Raw genomic sequence first — 17552 nt, forward strand, 5'->3', positions numbered from 1 at the left:
ATTCTAAATGTATTTTCCAGGTTGACATCAAATAAAAAAAGGCTGCATTGTCAGAGCAAATATTATAAGAAAAATTACTATTTGTATTCTCAAAAAGTATGTCATTTTCCCAAATCTTACCAAATAGCAACAGTTTTATTATATTTTCTGCAAATGAGTGCAACTTTCTGTAACTTTTCGAATCAGAAGACTAATTCTTCCTGGAGTCAATTTTTGGGATGTTTTTTCACTCATTTTCCATCTAGTTACTGTTTGCCTTCAAGTTTTCACAGGAGTGGGGATTTTGAATCTCTAAGCACTGACCTATGAATCAGTTTTAATAGATAGGAGACAAATTGGTTCTAAATTGGATCATTAGTCACTTTTCTACTAGTCTCTTCTTACAGAGACACAGTTTGTTCCTCTTTCATCATTTATGAGAAGAATCTAAGATGCATAGTTTGACAAAAATAAAAACATGTTTTTATGTCAAAGACATGTTTTGCTAATGGCAAAACCCAAAAAGGTGAGAAAAAGTCGATGAATCAGCTTAAGGATGGCACATTTATGTAAAAATTGAGAAAATATGTTCATGATTCAGCATGAAATGCATTTTAAATGACTCATGTAAGCAACATGTCAAACAACATAAACACAATTATCACACCAATGTTGTGTGCTGTGGTAAAACAGTATCAGTAAAAGCTGGTAAAAATCTCCTTCCACTTCCAGATGCTGAGTCATCACAGCAGATCATCTTCTTACATCTCACCATATCCTCCTCTGCCACATGTCACACATTCCTCTTTAATTCTCTCTTCTCGGTGGATCCCTGTTCATAACCCTTTGTTCAATAAATTCACTCTTGTTCTCCTGTTAATGACAAAAATCATCCCAGTTTTGCCCATGGTCCCTGGTCTAGTTTGGTTCAACCATTCTTATTTTGGGTCCTTTCCACTGTCATCTTATTGTTAGATGTTCTGTCAAATACAAAAAAGGTCATATTTAAAAGCAGCATTTACAACAAACGCTTTACTCACTGCTAATAAGTTTCATTTAGTTAGCTGTAATAATGCATAGCGTTTCATGAGAACATGGACGATCAGGTTTGGTGTATGAGAAATTGGGATGTTTTAGAGCAGAGACTTACTTACCCAACATCAGTGACTGACCCCACAAATGATATTAAAACATTTCAGACTAAACATTGGATATTACTCAGGTTCACAGACAAGCAAATACTTCCAAAAATGTAGTGTAATTACTTCATCTCCCTTGCTTTGGGAAAACATCATATTTTATCTTAAGAGCAATAAAATGACTCATCACCAAAAACCTGCAGATCGCAAATGCTGCGTGCCAGCTGGAAGAATCTGACCTTATTTCCTTCTTTGCAAACTGCAGGTCATTGTCAAAGACTGGAAATGTGTCAGTGGACTTCTCAATTAATTGAATTGCATCCATTCATAAGATATGCATGAGTATGTGCACCTATACAGATGAATGCTTTGGTCTGCACGCCATGGCAACAGCTTTCTGTGTAAAGGATGGGATCAGCAGTCAGTGTGTATCTGTTGAGATGCTATGGGAACTCTCTTTCCTCCTCCTTCTCTTTATCGCTCATTCTTTCCCCCTCTCCTCTGCCTCACAGCTTCCTGTGTAATCCCTCCTCCCCCCGCTGCAATAAAAGGAGAGAGAGGCCCGTTCATTCATGCATTCAGGCAGTCAGCTGAGCGAAGGAAAGACAGAGGGAGGAGGGAGGAGAGGCAGAATGAGATGGAGGAAGAGAAGGCTTCCTCCCTGTGCTGAATAGGTCACCTGTACTACATCACTGAAGGGGGGATGGAGTACTGGAAAAAGAAAAAAAAAGTGGAAGGTAGGACAAAAAAAGACCACCATCCCCCTCTTCTCCACATCCTCTTCATCTCTGTCTCCTCCTCCCTCTGCCCTTCTCTCCCGTTAGCCCCTCCCCGTCCTGCCGGTATGAGTCACACACAGACCAGTTCCCTTGATGCACTGCGGAAACGTAATGTGACGTACAGCCTCCACCTCTCCTCGCTTCACCACATGCATCCCTCTCGTCTCTCCCATTCATTTGTTCGTCTATTCCCTCCCATTCATCCATCCTCCCGTCAGAGCACAGCAAGCCCTCCATTCACAAAAAAAAAAAATTATATATATATATATATATATATATATATATATATATATATATATATATATATATCACACAGAGCCCCATGAGCCGGGGAGAGGCGGCAGGTGGATTCACAGCATTGGAACAAACACAAACCGTCACACAGAACAGAAAAATGAGTGCAGATCAAAAACATCACACGGTGGGCTTATTTTATGAAACTTAAATGCATAATTCTACCCAGAAGACATCTGGGTGTAATGCTGTGCAAGATTCAGCATTCCCATGGTTACGGTGTGTGCTGTCAAACATGAAGACTTGCCGGGGGCACTAATTTGTTATAGTAATTACTCTGCTGACAGAAGGGGTGTTTGAGGTGTTTAAAAAGCAACAATTACAATCAAAACCTGTGTATCACAGGAAAAACAGGAAACATAAGCCCTCTCTACCTTAAACAGCCTAATCGGTGCAGATAAAGAACCCTGTTCATTGGCAAGGAGAGATATATATGACATACAACACTGCTTTTTTTTCTCTGACGTCACTCCATCTCTACCCATATCTGGGTCTGATACGGCATCATGGTATTAACCCATTGCATTCACACACATTGAATTTGCTTATGATGAAAGTTACAGGAAACCTGCAGAGAATATATCGTCAGCAGTCCATGGAGGTGAGCGGTAAAGTAAGAAACACGGGTCATGTTCTACCTTATATAAAATAGTGCTAAACAGCAAGTAACCATGGAGATAGATTGGATAGAATTACATACACTGAATAGGCAATAAATGTAAAATGTATGCAAAAGCAATAAATGTAGATATGATACATTTTGACCAAACTGTTGTGGTAGGTGGGGGGTTTAATGGAAGAGCAGGATATAAAGCATTTCAAAATACCTCAAACTCTATCAGTTTGTTGGAGAGCATCTGTGAAAACCTTTTTATTGCTGTACATTTAGGGTCATGCATTGTCCAGATGAAACATGAACCTTCACCCCTGTCTTCTCTTTTGCAGCCTCTAACAGGTTTTATTTATACCAATTTTCTGGCCATTCACAAAAATTTCCCAATTTAACACATTCAATTGGGATAAAAAAGTGAAAAAGTTCAAGCTAGATGTCGTATTTGCATTTAAGGATCTTGTAACCTAGAAAGAACTACAACTTGTTCTAAAAAAAAAAAAAAACCCTCAGAGATTAAAACGGTGACGAGCGAGGCCTTCAGGTTTACACTGCCGCTTGGTCTGAGGAAAGGAGCAGAAAAAAATCTCAACGTACAGTGTGATTCACCACAACAAAGTGTTAGGGGAGGGGGATGATGATGTCATTGGTGGGGGGCTCGGAGGGAAAGGGGGAGTCATCACTGATTCAGAGAGGAAAAAGGAGGAGATGGAGGTGGAGGAGGAGGACATGGAAGAGAGGTGGAGTACCTGCTGAGTGTGACCCATGGTAACAAGGCGATGCTGGCCTGTGGATGACTCACCATGACTTTACCAGCCTCACACGTATGCACACACCGTACTCTGGGATGCTCACACCATTCTCCACTGTGCACACACAAGCATCACGCGTGTACAAACACATGATGTGCAGCGCATTAAAACCACGTATGACACGTAGACACACTTACATGTGAAGTGGTGGGAAAGAGGGAGAGGAGGGTCAGGATGACTCACACTTCAGTGATAACACTCCTCCCCTCTGCCCCAATCAAACACCGAACACGGAGAAGGATATATCATTTGGATGCAACCCACATCCTCCCCACATCCTGGGAACCTCCCATCTGAAACTCAGTCTGACAGCGTGAGGCTCCAGCTGACGGCTGTTTGTCTCAAGGTGATGGGAGCTTTCTGGCAGGAAGCGGAGTCTTAAAGAAATCTGAGCACATAGTTTGAAACTTTTTCTCAAACAGGAAGTCATAAAGGTGGTTGTTTATTAGTGATAGGAATCAATTATAATTCTAAAGATCATAGTTCTGAGTAAACTATCATGATTATCTGCTACAACAGAATTTGCCATAAATCTTTTCTCTTTATTTTGCCCTATGGATCACCTGTCAGTTCTGCAACATCACCAAGTCTCCATGATGTTGTCTTAGTCCTTTCTATTATTAATTGTACGTAATTTATTCCAACCCTGGGTATTAACCCCAACCCTTTTTTATCCAATGAAAGAATGCAATTAAAAAAAGAAAAATAAAGCTCCTCCCCATGTACATGTTTATCAGACAGTTGCATCACCGTTTTTTACAACAACTCTCGGTATGTGTTTGAGAAAGCAGTCGAAACAGTTTGAAAGCAAAACTGTTTTGCCATTCTTGCTCAACACTTGATTTCAGCTGATCAACAGTGCAATGAACATAATGTTCTTGGTGGGTGATGTTATGATGGCCTGCAGGAGGTGAAGCAGCAAATAGCTGTTTAGCTTGAAGCAATGCTGTTTGTTTCAATGTAAACATAAATTATTGACCATCTATTCATTATTTGTTCTTTTTGAATTGGTGCTTACACAGCATTTGAAGTGCTGGCCCCTTTGCCTCTTTAAAGGCCTCATCTTAGCACTATGCATCTCTTTTTGACAATTGTTCAACACTGAGTGGACGGGTTTTAATAAAACTATGACAAAAAATATCACAAATAGAGAAATAGCAAATCACTTGCTTCTGATGACAAAGAAGAGGCAGCTTAGCCAGGGAAAATACAACCTACAGGTACAAGCAGTTGCATAAAGACTTCTGAAAAGGAGGAGAATTGAATCATATAGTTGTCAGGATATGTGAATGGGTGCAACTGTACATCTATGAGCCCCAACTATGGAAACAAAACCTGCTTGCTGACAGCTGATCCAAATAGAGTGATTCTGAACAATGATGGCACTGACAGAATGCTCCTAAACGCTTTATTTTATGTCTACAAATCAGATAAGAAAAGGCTGAGAGTGATTATTGTCCTTAGTCATTTATAAGCAGAGTAATAAAACTGAATGAAGTGGCTTTAAACAAGCTAATGGATAACACAGCTACTAGCCAGGACAGATTAGAGCACAGAACATATTGCCATGTTTCCAAAAAACCAAACAAAAGAGTAAGGTGGTAATTTCTGAAATCCAAACCAGAGTGTGTGGTGAGAGAGACAGACAGACAGAGAGAGAGAGAGAGAGAGAGAGAGAGAGAGAGAGAGAGAGAGAGAGAGAGACATAGGTAAGATTTGTTTGGAAAGTGTTGCTAACACTGTCATTTAAATATAAACTGAGCAAGACACATGCACATCCTTAAAAACATTGTTTTATGTCTACATTAAAATAAATTAACAGAGTGATATTCCCTGCATGGTTGTGTGTCTGTGTTGCCCTGCGACAGACTGGCGACCTGTCCAGGATGTACCCCGCCTCTCGCCCGGAACGTTAGCTGGAGATAGGCACCAGCACCCCTCCCGACCCCACTGAGGGACAAGGGTGTTCAGAAAATGGATGGATGGATGGATGGATGGATGGATGGATGGATATTCCCTAATACCAGGCCAGGTTGGAGATTTCTAGCCTTCATGCAAAGCTTACCAGCTTTTTATAGTTACTGGCATTTCAATATTAAACACAAAACCTCATATCAAATCAGAAAGACATTAGGCTAAAGTTCTTTCAAATTCCCAGTCTTCCCACTGTCTCGGGCGCCAGACTTTTCTTATCATGAACAAAATCTGCATTTTGCACACACACACACACACACACACACACACACACACACATATACACACACAAAATCTTTTAAACGAAAGCCAGAAAAGTATAGCACTCCCACACTCTCTGTAAATCATAAAGACTCTTCTTATCTTCTGATAGCTAAAACATGCAGACATTGCGAGCACTTGGCGAGCTCACATCAGTTACTCTGAGAAATAACTTCCGTCTGTGGAAATCGATGGTGGCTGACAAGACACAGACAGGTCTTGGCACAATGTAGTTATTTTATGAATGACATCTGGACAACAAGATCACCTGTACCAAGTGACCCTGCTGGAAACGATGAAGAACGACGGTCCACAGCGGATGCAAGGCAAGCAGAGCGGGAATTTTGTTTTTTTGTGTGCACTGCAGAGGTCGGCCTGCAGCTCTGTCAACAGTTAGACCCTCTGCACCTGGCAAAGTGAAGCTTGTTTATTCGGGGTCATCTGGTGACGTGGTGATTCATTGGACTGGTGTTGAAGGTCTTTCTGGTGACCTTTGTCTTTTTCCTCTACCCTGCAGGCTATTTGGCCTGAGATAAACTAATGAAAACGTTAAACCTGCTTCAGCCAGACTTGACTTTGCTGCTGAAGAGAAAATTTAAAAAGGAAATGCAGGAAAGTTAAATATTTCATAAGACCAATAAAAAGAGTTTTTTAAACTGGAAATGTCAGCGTTTTAAGAGGCATGCATGAACTGTACAATATGGCTGGACGATATGGATGAAAAACGGATCATTATAAAACCATTTCATATCAGTCAAAATGGATAATTAGGTTTTGTTTTAAATATCTGAAAACTGCCAAACTGGTGGCATGACCTTTCCTGTTTTATTCACAGTTTTCACTTCACTCTGTTGTTTATTTTTAAACACACATGAGGCACAGTGGTAAAACCTTAAACTGCTGCTGGGCAACTTACCCAACAGGTCGTTGCTAGGTAACCAAAGAGCAAGTGAGTTGCTAGGTTACCAAAGAGTGAGTGAGTTAGTTGATGCAACCAACCTTGCTTAGCTCACAGTTGAGCAGCTAAAGCCTTTCCTCTGCCTACATCTCCCAGAATGCAGTGGGGTTCTGGATCTGAGTTTAGTAACTATTATATATACTGAGTATTGAATATTCTATCAAATGTATTATCTATTGATATATATATATATATATTGCCCTGCCCAACTGTACAGTATATACAGGCCTGGTTTCTTCTTGCATTAATAATTCAATAATCAATAATAATCAATGTGGCATGGAGGTGATCAGCCTGTGGCCTTACTGAGGTGTTTAGGTTGTTTTAGCTGCAGCTTTCATCTGCATTGTTAGCTCTGGTGACTCTTATCTTCGCCTTTACAAAACTTTGTTCTCTTTAGGTCAGTTTACTGACCAACCAAGCACAGTGGTACCACAGCCATCAAAGCAGGTATTTAGTGTTTTTAGGATTGTGGGAGGTTTCCATGTCCTGCTGGAAAACAACATCAGTATCGTCATGTAACTTGTCAGCAGAGGGAAGTGTTAAGTGCACTAAAATTTCATGGTACACAGCTGCTCTGACTTTGGACTTAATGAAACGCAGCAGACCAACCACCCGCAGACAACGTGGCTCCTCAAATCCTGACTGATTGTAGGTATTTCAAACTTTACTTCATGCCTCTCTCATCAGACTCAGCGACTTTCTCAAATGAAACACTAAATTTACTTCTAACTGAAAAAAGGACTCGGACCCAGGAGCAGCAGTTTTTCATTATGGTTCAAGGTGACTTAACATGTGAGGATTGAAACCCACGTCCTGGAAACATCAGTGTTGAAACATTTAAATCTCCTCTAAACTCCTCAATCTTAAATTGACAATCATCTGCAACTATGTTGACTGTGCAGTTGTTCCTTACACTCAACTTTTCATTAACATTCTTGAATACAGCACTAAGAACAGGTGATTTATTCAGCAGTCTTTGTTACAATTGATGGTCATAGCACTACAGAATTTTACAAACCTTTACTTTTCCCAAGTTCTGTTAAAACCTTGTTCCAAAATAAATAATAAAAGCATTTTGTCTCTCTTAATTCCACACACAACACCGTATAATGACTTGAAAACATGTTTTTGGGAGAGATTAGTGAATTTTCCACAGGTGGACTCTAATGAAGCTGTACAAAGGTCTCAATGATGATCAGTGGAAACAGGATGCACCAGAGCTGAACTTTGACCTTCATGGCAAAGGCTGTTAGAATTTATGTACATGTAATTTCTTATGGGGTGTTTTTTATTGATATATCAGCAAAAATCTTTTCATTATTATTAATCACTTTTCATTATTTGATGCAGCTGTAACATAAAACGTGAACTAAATGGAGCGATGTTAATGCTTTCTGAACGCACTGAGAATTTAAATTTTCAGAAGCAATAGTCAAAATGAACAAAAAAAACCTCTTTAAAATATATTACTGTGTCTAAAATCTATAAAATGTGTTTCGCCGTTTGAACTGAATTACATAAATGGACTTTGACGTCTTTCTAATTTATTGAGATGCATATGCAAGGCTTTTTAACAACACAGTGAAGCAAAGGATTGTCTTTCATAATGTGCCTCCCCATTTGTTCTATAAAACAGAATCAGCCATTTTTACACATTTTATGGCTCATTCTTGTTTCATACTTTACACGTCAGCTTCCATCTGGGGAAAATCAGAAATGATGTGGCATGAGAAACACGAAAAGCTTCCATTTATATCAAACAATTGTTTCAGTTGGTGCAACATTTCTTCCAGGTGGGGCGACCTTTGCTTCCTGTTCCATCTGCACAGAAAAACCCAGCTGACATGTGTAATTAACAGCCACCGGCAGTAAATCATCTCCACTCTGGCAACCACATGTCTCCTGTGTTAAATTTAGCACAAGTACATCTCACAAGAAACAGATGGATTTAAACCTTTTCTTAAAAGTCTGATTAAGTTAAATGTATTACATAATTTTTGTGAAGAAATTCCACACTTTTCTAGAGTCTTCTTCCTAAAGTTCCTAGTCCTTTATACATAAAACAAAAAAAATTCACAATCATTTTATAGTAGATATTTCTACAGTTGTCTGGTTTTATGACAGACAGACAGACAGACAGACAGACAGACAGACAGACAGGAAGGAAGGAATGTTCTAAGGTTAGATGAAAGAGGACAAAAAGAGAAAGGTCAAGAGCAAAAGAAAGGATGAATACATAAAAACAAAATCCCAGATTAAAAAAAATAAATGACAAAAGTAAGGTTGAAAGAACACAAGGATAAAGACATGAGTGAAGATGGATGAAATGGCATCAGGTAGGATTAAGGATGATGAAAAGATGTAAGAAAGAGAGGATGACATGAAGGATAAAGGCTGGACAGTAGGAAGGAACATATTGAAGGAGAAATAAAGGGCATGAGGGAGGAAAAAATGACAGCTATAAAAAGTATAACATGCACAATACAGAAAATGAAAAAATAAAAATGAAAATAAGTATTTTCATATAGAGAACAGGAAAATACTGAAACTGAAAATACAAATCCTGTAAATTCATCCATGGTGATTCTTATAAAGTAATAGACCTGACTCTGTTAAGATCTGAACTTCTGAATTATCTTTACATATTAAAAAAACTGTAAGAAAAAGAAAAAAAAAACACTAAAGAAAATGAAGAAAAAAGGAGCTGCAGTAGTTATTTCTGCCTTCAATAACTAGCAGAACTGCAGAGCCTCTAGGCAACAATATTCATCACTTTCTTAACATAAACTTACTCAGAAAAGTCTTATTGGTTGGAGTAATTTATTAGTTTGAAATGTCACATTGCACATCTAAATCCAGAGAACAGTTATACTGGTATCCAAAAAGCTTTCTCTGTGATCAACATTTCAGCAGGTAATAAAAAAAAGAAATCAAATACACCGACAATTTGTGAATGTATGAAAAAGAAATCTTTATGGTAAAATGTAACAGCCGGCCCTCTTTGGTCCTCTTAGCAGCTGAACTCAGGAAATAATAATAATATTCCCTTTATATCTACTGCATTATTTATTATTTCATTAGCAACAAACAGCACTGATTGGAGAATTTAAAAGCATATTAAGCTGAAGTAAATCTTATCATGTTGCATAAATCAATCCATAACCTGCGAATCACCCACAGAGCCCTGGGTTGTTGATCAGTCTCTTCTGCACTAAAAGGGCAATAATTTGAGGGAAAATAACACATACAATAGTGCCCCCCGGTGGCAAAACAGATCATTTCTGCACAAAACTGAGTAAGGCATTCATTTGGAAATTTCATAATTATAGAGAGCACTTCACAGTTCACCATCAAAAGCTGAAGTGCCATAGAGAGTTCTCTGCATTTACCGTTTAACGCCAAAAAAAGAAGGGGAGGGGGTGACTACAGTCAATCTGTTCAATTTGTTTCAATGAGAGAAAATACACTCCTCCTTACCCTGACTGGAAAATGTCTGACGGTTTGTGTCATGGTAGAAACAAACATGAAACATAAGAAATACTGATTCTTTGTGGGCTTAGTAGATGAATAGGACTCGGGTGCGGGGCAGAGTGGAGAAAGTGTCGGCCATCTTGCGGATTCTGGCATAATTGATGAATCCGCGGAAGAAGAGCAAGAAGCCTGAAGAGAACATAAAGAAGGGGAACCATGAAACTAAAGAACCATCTTTCTTAAAATAATGATAGAACTCCATGACTGAAAAATGGAAACACTTTCTAAATGTTGTTAGAATTACTATCCGGTTCCTGGCTTCACCACTAAAGCTATATGCAAGTTTTTATTCAGCTTAACTTCCAGACATCTTGCTCAACTCTTTGAAATACCCACACATTTTATATCAAAATTCAGAGGACTCAAAGTTGTCTTTTAAAAAAGATCATGATCCAAACAAGCTGCCAAACGCAGAGACACCTGTCGCTCTTTAGAATCTTTGGTTGTTTGGCCAAAAATGACAGAGTTAAGAAATGGTTTCAAATATAAAACGGTAAATTTTTTAGCATTTTTCCAATACTTCTGTGTTTTTTCATGCTATATCTACATCACATTTGCACAAGACATTGGTAGAAACAATACAAGGAATAATCAGTCTTTTAGTTTTGTTGTTTCATTTTATCATCAGCTGCAAACTACATATTCTTTTTTGTATTTTCAATACATTTATATAAATTGGTTTTATTGTCTTGTAAAAGTTTGGCACCTTTGTTCTAAAATAAGACATTTTTATTTCTTTAATTTAACAATAAAAACAAATACTTTACACAGTATATCAAATATGAAACTTAAGATTTCATTCATTCATTCATCAAAGACAGCTTTTATCAAACTGTAAACACAAAGTGTTGTATGCAGTCGATGATTCATAGAAGTGAATCAAAACTTAATACTACAGAAATGTCAAGATCATTCATACAAAAAGTATGTTTTTAAATAACCTTGAGATTTTCAAAGTGCATAAACAACACTTTTCCCAGAATCCAGTGCCATTTACACAAAATATGGCTTCACCTCTGCGATAAACCTCAGAAGGGCCAAAATGCGTCACAATCAGGAGTAAATGAATGATTCATCTAAGTGCAGAGGCTTGATACTTACCCAACACCAGAAACACCCACCACAGCCAGTACTGTCCATCAAAGTAACCCGGGAAGTATGTGGAGAACTAAAAACCCAAGAAACAGTCACAAATAACCGGTTAGAACAAATATGGCCTGCGATGGTTTCACTCAAATTAGTTACGATCTTTAAAAGGCGAACAAAGAAAGGAGTACGGTCTTCAAGAGATCTTAGAGGAAATAGTTCAGTGTAAACAAGCTAACCACTACAGAGAAACTATTTTAAATACCACTATGGTGTTTTGAGGTTTTTTTGATTTCTTTGTGTGTAAATAAAGCCACAGTTTATTGCATTGTGTGTGCACAGCGAGATGTTGGGTTTTGTTTTCCGTACCCTGACGATGAGAATCCATTTGATGAGGGAGAGACCGAAGCCAGAGATGGCCCCGTAGCGTCCGGCCGCCGAAGTGGTCAGACAGAAAGACAAGAAGAACCCGATCCAGTTGAACAGGAAGGCCACTGAAAAGGATCAAAATGGAAAGATTTAAGCTTGTAGTCACAAATACAAATAATCTAAATACTTTTAGATTATTCTGAGCAAAGCGATGAGCAACTAACTGAAGAACGTGAGCATGAAGATGCCATCATTTCCTATTCTCAGTTGATCAGCATCATCAAAATCATCTCTGGTGACAAAGTCTTCATCCTGCAACACAATAGATCACAAAAAAACTTCAAAAGCTGAAAATACGTTGCAGCAAAGCTGGACCTCAGCAGAGCTTCCCTACAGAGCCTTATAAAGTGTTCACATCTCCTGAACTATTCGACATTTTGTCATATGTAGAGATGATTTTTGTGAGTTTTAATTACATTTTATGACAGACTGACAAAGGAGTTGATAAATGTGAAGTGAAAGGAGATTTTTTTGAAAAAAAAAAATAATAATTTTTGGATCTTTATGCAAAATGCTGAGGAGGAAAATCAACAGTACAAATCATTAAAGCAGAGATCTGCAACCTTTATAACTTAAGAGTCATTTTACTCTCAGTACAGCCAAATAAATCTCATCTAGAGCTGCAAATGTCACATGACTTTATATTTTTTTTAAAAACACCTTTTAGGCAAATGTCTACTTTAAGACATGTCTTCTCATTTTTGAAGAACCAGCATTCTATTAGCAATTTAAAATAAAGATAAACATAAAAGAAGACGAATCTTTTTATAAACATAGATTCCAACTGAATTCTGTGCTGAATAGATAGTAGACCTAAAAACATATTTCTGGTACTTTTGTGGAAATTCAATGTAAATATTACAAGAAAATTTTGAAAAACGACCAAAAACATTTGTTACTGTTTCTGTTTTTAAAATCATGAACTGGTTCTTTTTCATTTTTAGCCAAAGTTATGATATGTGACACTAAATATGAGGTAATCCTGGAAGAAAACCTGTTGGAGGCAATGAGTAACTAATCATTAGCAAAACATTTGAGATCAGCGACCAAATGTCAAAATGTTTAGAAGGTATGAATACTTTTAAAAGCTACTGCACTTTGAGTAAATAGTTTAAGTCCAGCCGTGATGCTCAATTTGAAACGTCTTCTACCTGCATATTGTGAAAACATGGAGACAAATGGAGACATCACAACACTAAACCTAAATCAACATGGTCACTATGACTACAACCTTTAACTCCACAGATCCTGTGGGTCTTCTATGAAAATAGGAATAACTTACACTTTACAAAACACACGGGAAGGGGGGTGTACTGAAAACATAACACGATGTTGGGACATTTCTGTTTTCACAACACAAACTAGGACTAAGTAAGCTTCCTTTCATCACACACTACTCCAGGTTACCTCCAGTGAACTGTGAATAATATCGTCAAAAGTCTCCAGGCGTTCTCTGTGATGAGGTTGCTGCTGAGCGAAAAGCAATGTGTGGCAGAGAAACACAATGACAATAACCAATCAAAGAAAATTACAAGTTAAAACAGGCTGGCTTATACAAAATGAAACCTTTCTGGATCAAACCATTATGTTGGTTTTTGAGAATGCCTCATTAGTGTACAAAAAAAATCTCCAAACTCTACTGGGAATTTAACTGGAATTGTGTTTTTTAGTCAGATATGACTAAGGAATAAGTGAAAGGTACCAAGATGTTTTAGGTAAACATGTGATGGACACCAAAAACAAACTGGTCCTCCATTGGGATTTTCAGCAGGATGACAGTCCAAAACATATCACCAAATTAATACAGAAATGGTTTAACAAGTAAACCATTTCAAGTAAAGAAGTAAAGAAGAGCGTGTAGCTATACCCAAATGAGCAAAAGTTCATCAGAACGTTGAAAGATCTCAAAAGATTGTGCAAAGAGGAATAGTACAACTTTCTCCTCTGAATACTCCAAACTTTTGAAATTTTCCAGATAAAAACTAAGAGCTGTTTTAGGATTTTTCAAAATACAGAGGGCAGAGGTAACAACAATTAGATTCTGGAGGCTGAGTTCTTTCTGGTTTGATTTTTTCCCCCTGCAAAACAAATTAATATACTCAATTTAAAATGTTCAAGAAGCTTCTGTAATAAAAAATGACAGGTTATTTTTACTCATCTTTACACAGGGTGACAACAATCAGTCTGGTCAGAAACTGGTCAGGCCCAGTTTCAGCTGAGTTAGTTGGTTCTTTTAAATGTTTTGAGGTTGAAAAATTTGAAGACTCGGTATAAGAAAGCTTTGTGTTGGCATTTTGCTGCTGCACCATTAGACAAATAAAGTCAGACACTTTTTTGAGCTAAAAGTACATAGTTATGATTATATTTTAGCTAGTTATATTTTACAAATGATGCTTCTTATCCCATCATCACTTTACAAATAATACTGTTTTATAAACTTCTACTTGTGGAGAAATAATGCTTACATATTAGTTCTAAGCACTAAAGCATGCATTAGTTAAACTCCTTTTTCCAAAGGCATCACTGCATTTCCTTTCACTTGAGTGTAGAGCAGTTTTTAGTCTTATGAAATTGTTTTGTTCAAACCACAGATGTAATCACAAATAAAAGGAACATGAAAATATCTCAATCTAGGGCACTGCATACTTCCTGCCTTGCAAGCAACTCCGGAAGTCTCTGAGAAAACGTTCTGTCTGAGTGTATGTTGGAGTGAGACAATGTTAACAGGTGATAGGATGACACAGAGAAAAGAAAAAGTGAGCCACTCACCCTTCCAGTCACCAGGGGAGCAGAGGTCTCTGCTTTAGTTCTTTCTGCTTCGTCATATGAAGGGAGCGTCGTTGCTACGTTGTAGGATGGAGGCTTAGGGAAAACCCCGTCTTCCTTGTAGTCAAAGTAGGCTGTAGATAAAACAGCACCGTTTCATACACTGAAGAGCAGCACATTAAAGGCAACTTTTCACATGTAACAAGCATAGTAACCACTGAGGAGCTTGAAGATACTTCTATATCTCACCATAATTACACTAAAAGAGTAGATATTTATGTCCTTAACATATGATAAAAGATTTTATTTTGTTTGTTTTAGGTAATATGATGTAGAGGTTGTCACTCGTGTTTCTCCGGTAAAGTTGATCTAATAGAAGCTTGTTTCCTTAAGCTGCTCCTTTGCAGACCATAGTTAATATAATTCCCCAGAATACTTCTGATATAAAAACACCTCAGCATCAAACTGAGTCAGTTTTACCAGCACTGTCCGCTGCGATGCTGCTGTATGGAGGAGGAGCATCAGCTGCAACCTGGGGGCTCCCTTCACTGTCGTCCTCGTTGGGCAGCTGGAGGACGAACAAGCAAAATTAAGTTTCCACCCTGGATGATCCCTTGTCTTTAAAAGGAAATGTTTAAACATATTAAAAGGATGTCAAATCCAGTAGTAAATTATCATTGTCACATGGAGTCAAGTAGTGAAGTGGAACTTAAAATTATGAGTCAACAATAAGCTTTCAAAAAGGAAGTCTCAGAAAAATAAGCATGAATGCATGTCTCATTTCTCTTTTTCGTGTTATTTTTTTCATTAAAAGCAGAAAAAAAAACATTACAATTATAATAAAACCACTTAATCAGCTTTTGTGTTGTCATTCAGGGCTTAGTGTAACCCATTTTTCTCATGTCAGCAAAAACAACAGCATAAAAACAAGCAGATATGATCACCTGACATTACTTTCAGGCTTTTTTCTTTATAGAGCAACAGAGACAGGAAAACATTCCATCAAAATGTATCAATGCTGTGGATGAGCAATGAGAAATTAAGCCAGTTACAGCAGCAGGAAGGTAGAGTCACACAGAAAGTTCAGGTTTGTTTTAGTGAAACCATTTTTAATGTTTCACCATAAATAACCACGATAGCAAGTCACTCCATGCAGGCTGTATAGACATGAACTCAGGCTGGAAGTTTAAACCCATAATAACAATAAGGACAAATAAATGAAACACATCGCTATTGAGAATCAGTCCCACTGCATCTCCTGTTGATCTACATCAGAATCAGAATGCTTTTATTGTTGTTGTACCAAAGCACAGCAAAACTCATTCCAGTACAGCCCATCCAAAGAAGACAATAAACAGGCAAGAACAAGGAAGATGGGGTGCCTGAGGCTGAGGCCATTGTAGGCGTTGCCCTTTATTTTTAGAGAAAGACGAAATGACAACATCAGGAAGGACGAGGGGAAAAAAGTCATATCAGAAAAACCTCTACACACTTAGCAACATTCAGACAAAGGACATATTACACACAATAGACAGTCATGACTCAGAAACTATAGAAAGGACACCTGTCACTCTCATAAATAATGTGGGTAAACTACTAGTAAAACATCTGCAGGCTAAGTGACCAAGGAATCAAATATCAATTATATCTAAAGGTGTAATATAAAGAGTAAAACTGCATATCTATAGGATAATGTCTGCAATTTATGATTATGTATGTATAAAAAAAGTAAGGAACATATAAAAGTAACAAACATTACATTGCAAATAATTTGTAATAATCAATATGCTTTATGTTTTTACAGCAATATTATTATTTTAAACAGTTTTTCTGTCTAAAATAATAAGATTGTCTTATATTTTAGTATTCTGTTATTGCTTAAATAACTTATAAAACCAGGCAATGTTTACTCAAGTTTATCATTCCTGGAGGATTTCATGCCAATCTATATGCCTTTTGCAAATGAATTAATTATTAATAAATAAAAACTACCTCCCAATAGGAATGTTCCAGTCCACATTTTACCAGCCTTAGTGTTGCAGTTTTAAAGCTCAACCCTAATAAAATGTGCTTTTTTTATGCAAGTGGACGTTTTACAGATGATAAATTACGTTTCAAAGTACCCACAGTCTTTGTAGAAAAATCTAGTCCAGGTTTTAGTTGTTTAAAAACAGAACTTTGAAAATGATGTAAGTTAATGAGGAAGCCAATTTTGAATTAAATCGTATTCTTCTTTCTAATGTAAAGACTTCAGGTCATATGAATGTGTTTTTTTTGTTTGTTTGTTTTTTTTAGGTTAGGATAGTTTAGATCACTTAAGACAGAGGAACAGCTCTTTACTTCTTCGCCGAATCTGATGTTTGGGTGGGCGTCTTAGCTTGTGTGCTCACATTAGCTTCGTTTTAACAGGATTCTATCATCTCCAATGATATATTTCACAACAAAATCTAATAAGATCTTTCACTCTGACTGATATTCATTTTCCTAACACAAAATACGGCCGTGTTAAAGACAACGACATAATACAAACACCCCTACTTTGGTGGCTAACAGTTAGCAGCTAACGCAAATTTGAGACGAAGCCGTGTTTTCACCTACCTGCTGATACCTGGCGCTCGACTCCGCCATTCCGCTCCAAACGGTAGTTAGTCCAACAGATAATACACCACCAATACGCCCAATCGAAACAAAATTATATAACTGTGTAAACTAAAATATACGACAGTCAAAATGGAAAACTGCTTCTCTTCTATGAAGGGAAACTGATAATGTTGTAAAGGTCAAACACAGCAGAACACGCATTACTTCCGGTTAATTTTGACGACTAATGAGTAGTGCTGCCTAAAATATATCTGTTTGTATATTTTCTACATATTTTTAGCTTATTTTAATTCCATATTCTCTTCTTAACATACATTTCCTTACATTTTC

At 37.5% G+C, this 17552-nt stretch overlaps 1 protein-coding gene across 3 annotated transcripts; it reads right to left on the minus strand.

The window, feature by feature from the left end:
• Nucleotides 1-10360: 10360 nt before the first annotated feature.
• On the minus strand, nucleotides 10361-17466 carry ndfip1l (Nedd4 family interacting protein 1, like). Of its 3 annotated transcripts, none has more exons than XM_015034408.1 (8): nucleotides 17220-17466; nucleotides 15102-15189; nucleotides 14625-14755; nucleotides 13263-13322; nucleotides 12020-12107; nucleotides 11796-11920; nucleotides 11442-11508; nucleotides 10361-10469 (listed from the first exon to the last, which is right to left on the minus strand). In XM_015034408.1, exons 1-8 carry the CDS (start codon nucleotides 17247-17249, stop codon nucleotides 10366-10368), a joined length of 693 nt encoding a protein of 230 aa, XP_014889894.1. In that variant the 5' UTR covers nucleotides 17250-17466; the 3' UTR covers nucleotides 10361-10365. The 3 variants fall into 3 exon arrangements, with proteins under 3 accessions (XP_014889894.1, XP_014889893.1, XP_014889895.1); XM_015034407.1 differs by having other exon boundaries at nucleotides 13263-13325; XM_015034409.1 differs by lacking the exon at nucleotides 13263-13322 and having other exon boundaries at nucleotides 17220-17456.
• Between the last annotated feature and the right edge of the window lie 86 nt (nucleotides 17467-17552).

The sequence above is a fragment of the Poecilia latipinna genome, unplaced genomic scaffold (genome assembly GCF_001443285.1).
Source record: "Poecilia latipinna isolate Pla-1442-1.1 unplaced genomic scaffold, P_latipinna-1.0 Scaffold298, whole genome shotgun sequence".
In the NCBI taxonomy this organism is placed as follows: Eukaryota; Metazoa; Chordata; class Actinopteri; order Cyprinodontiformes; family Poeciliidae; genus Poecilia; species Poecilia latipinna.

Bases quoted from the DNA above. Each gene is read 5' to 3' on its own strand.
- ndfip1l (XM_015034407.1), bottom strand. From the start codon at position 17,249: ATGGCGGAGTCGAGCGCCAGGTATCAGCAG. The intron at 14,756-15,101 runs GTAAAACTGACT...TTTTATCTACAG, and splicing joins CATCGCAGCGGACAGTGCTG to CCTACTTTGACTACAAGGAA. The intron at 13,326-14,624 runs GTGAGTGGCTCA...CTTTTCGCTCAG, and splicing joins CTCCCCTGGTGACTGGAAGG to CAGCAACCTCATCACAGAGA.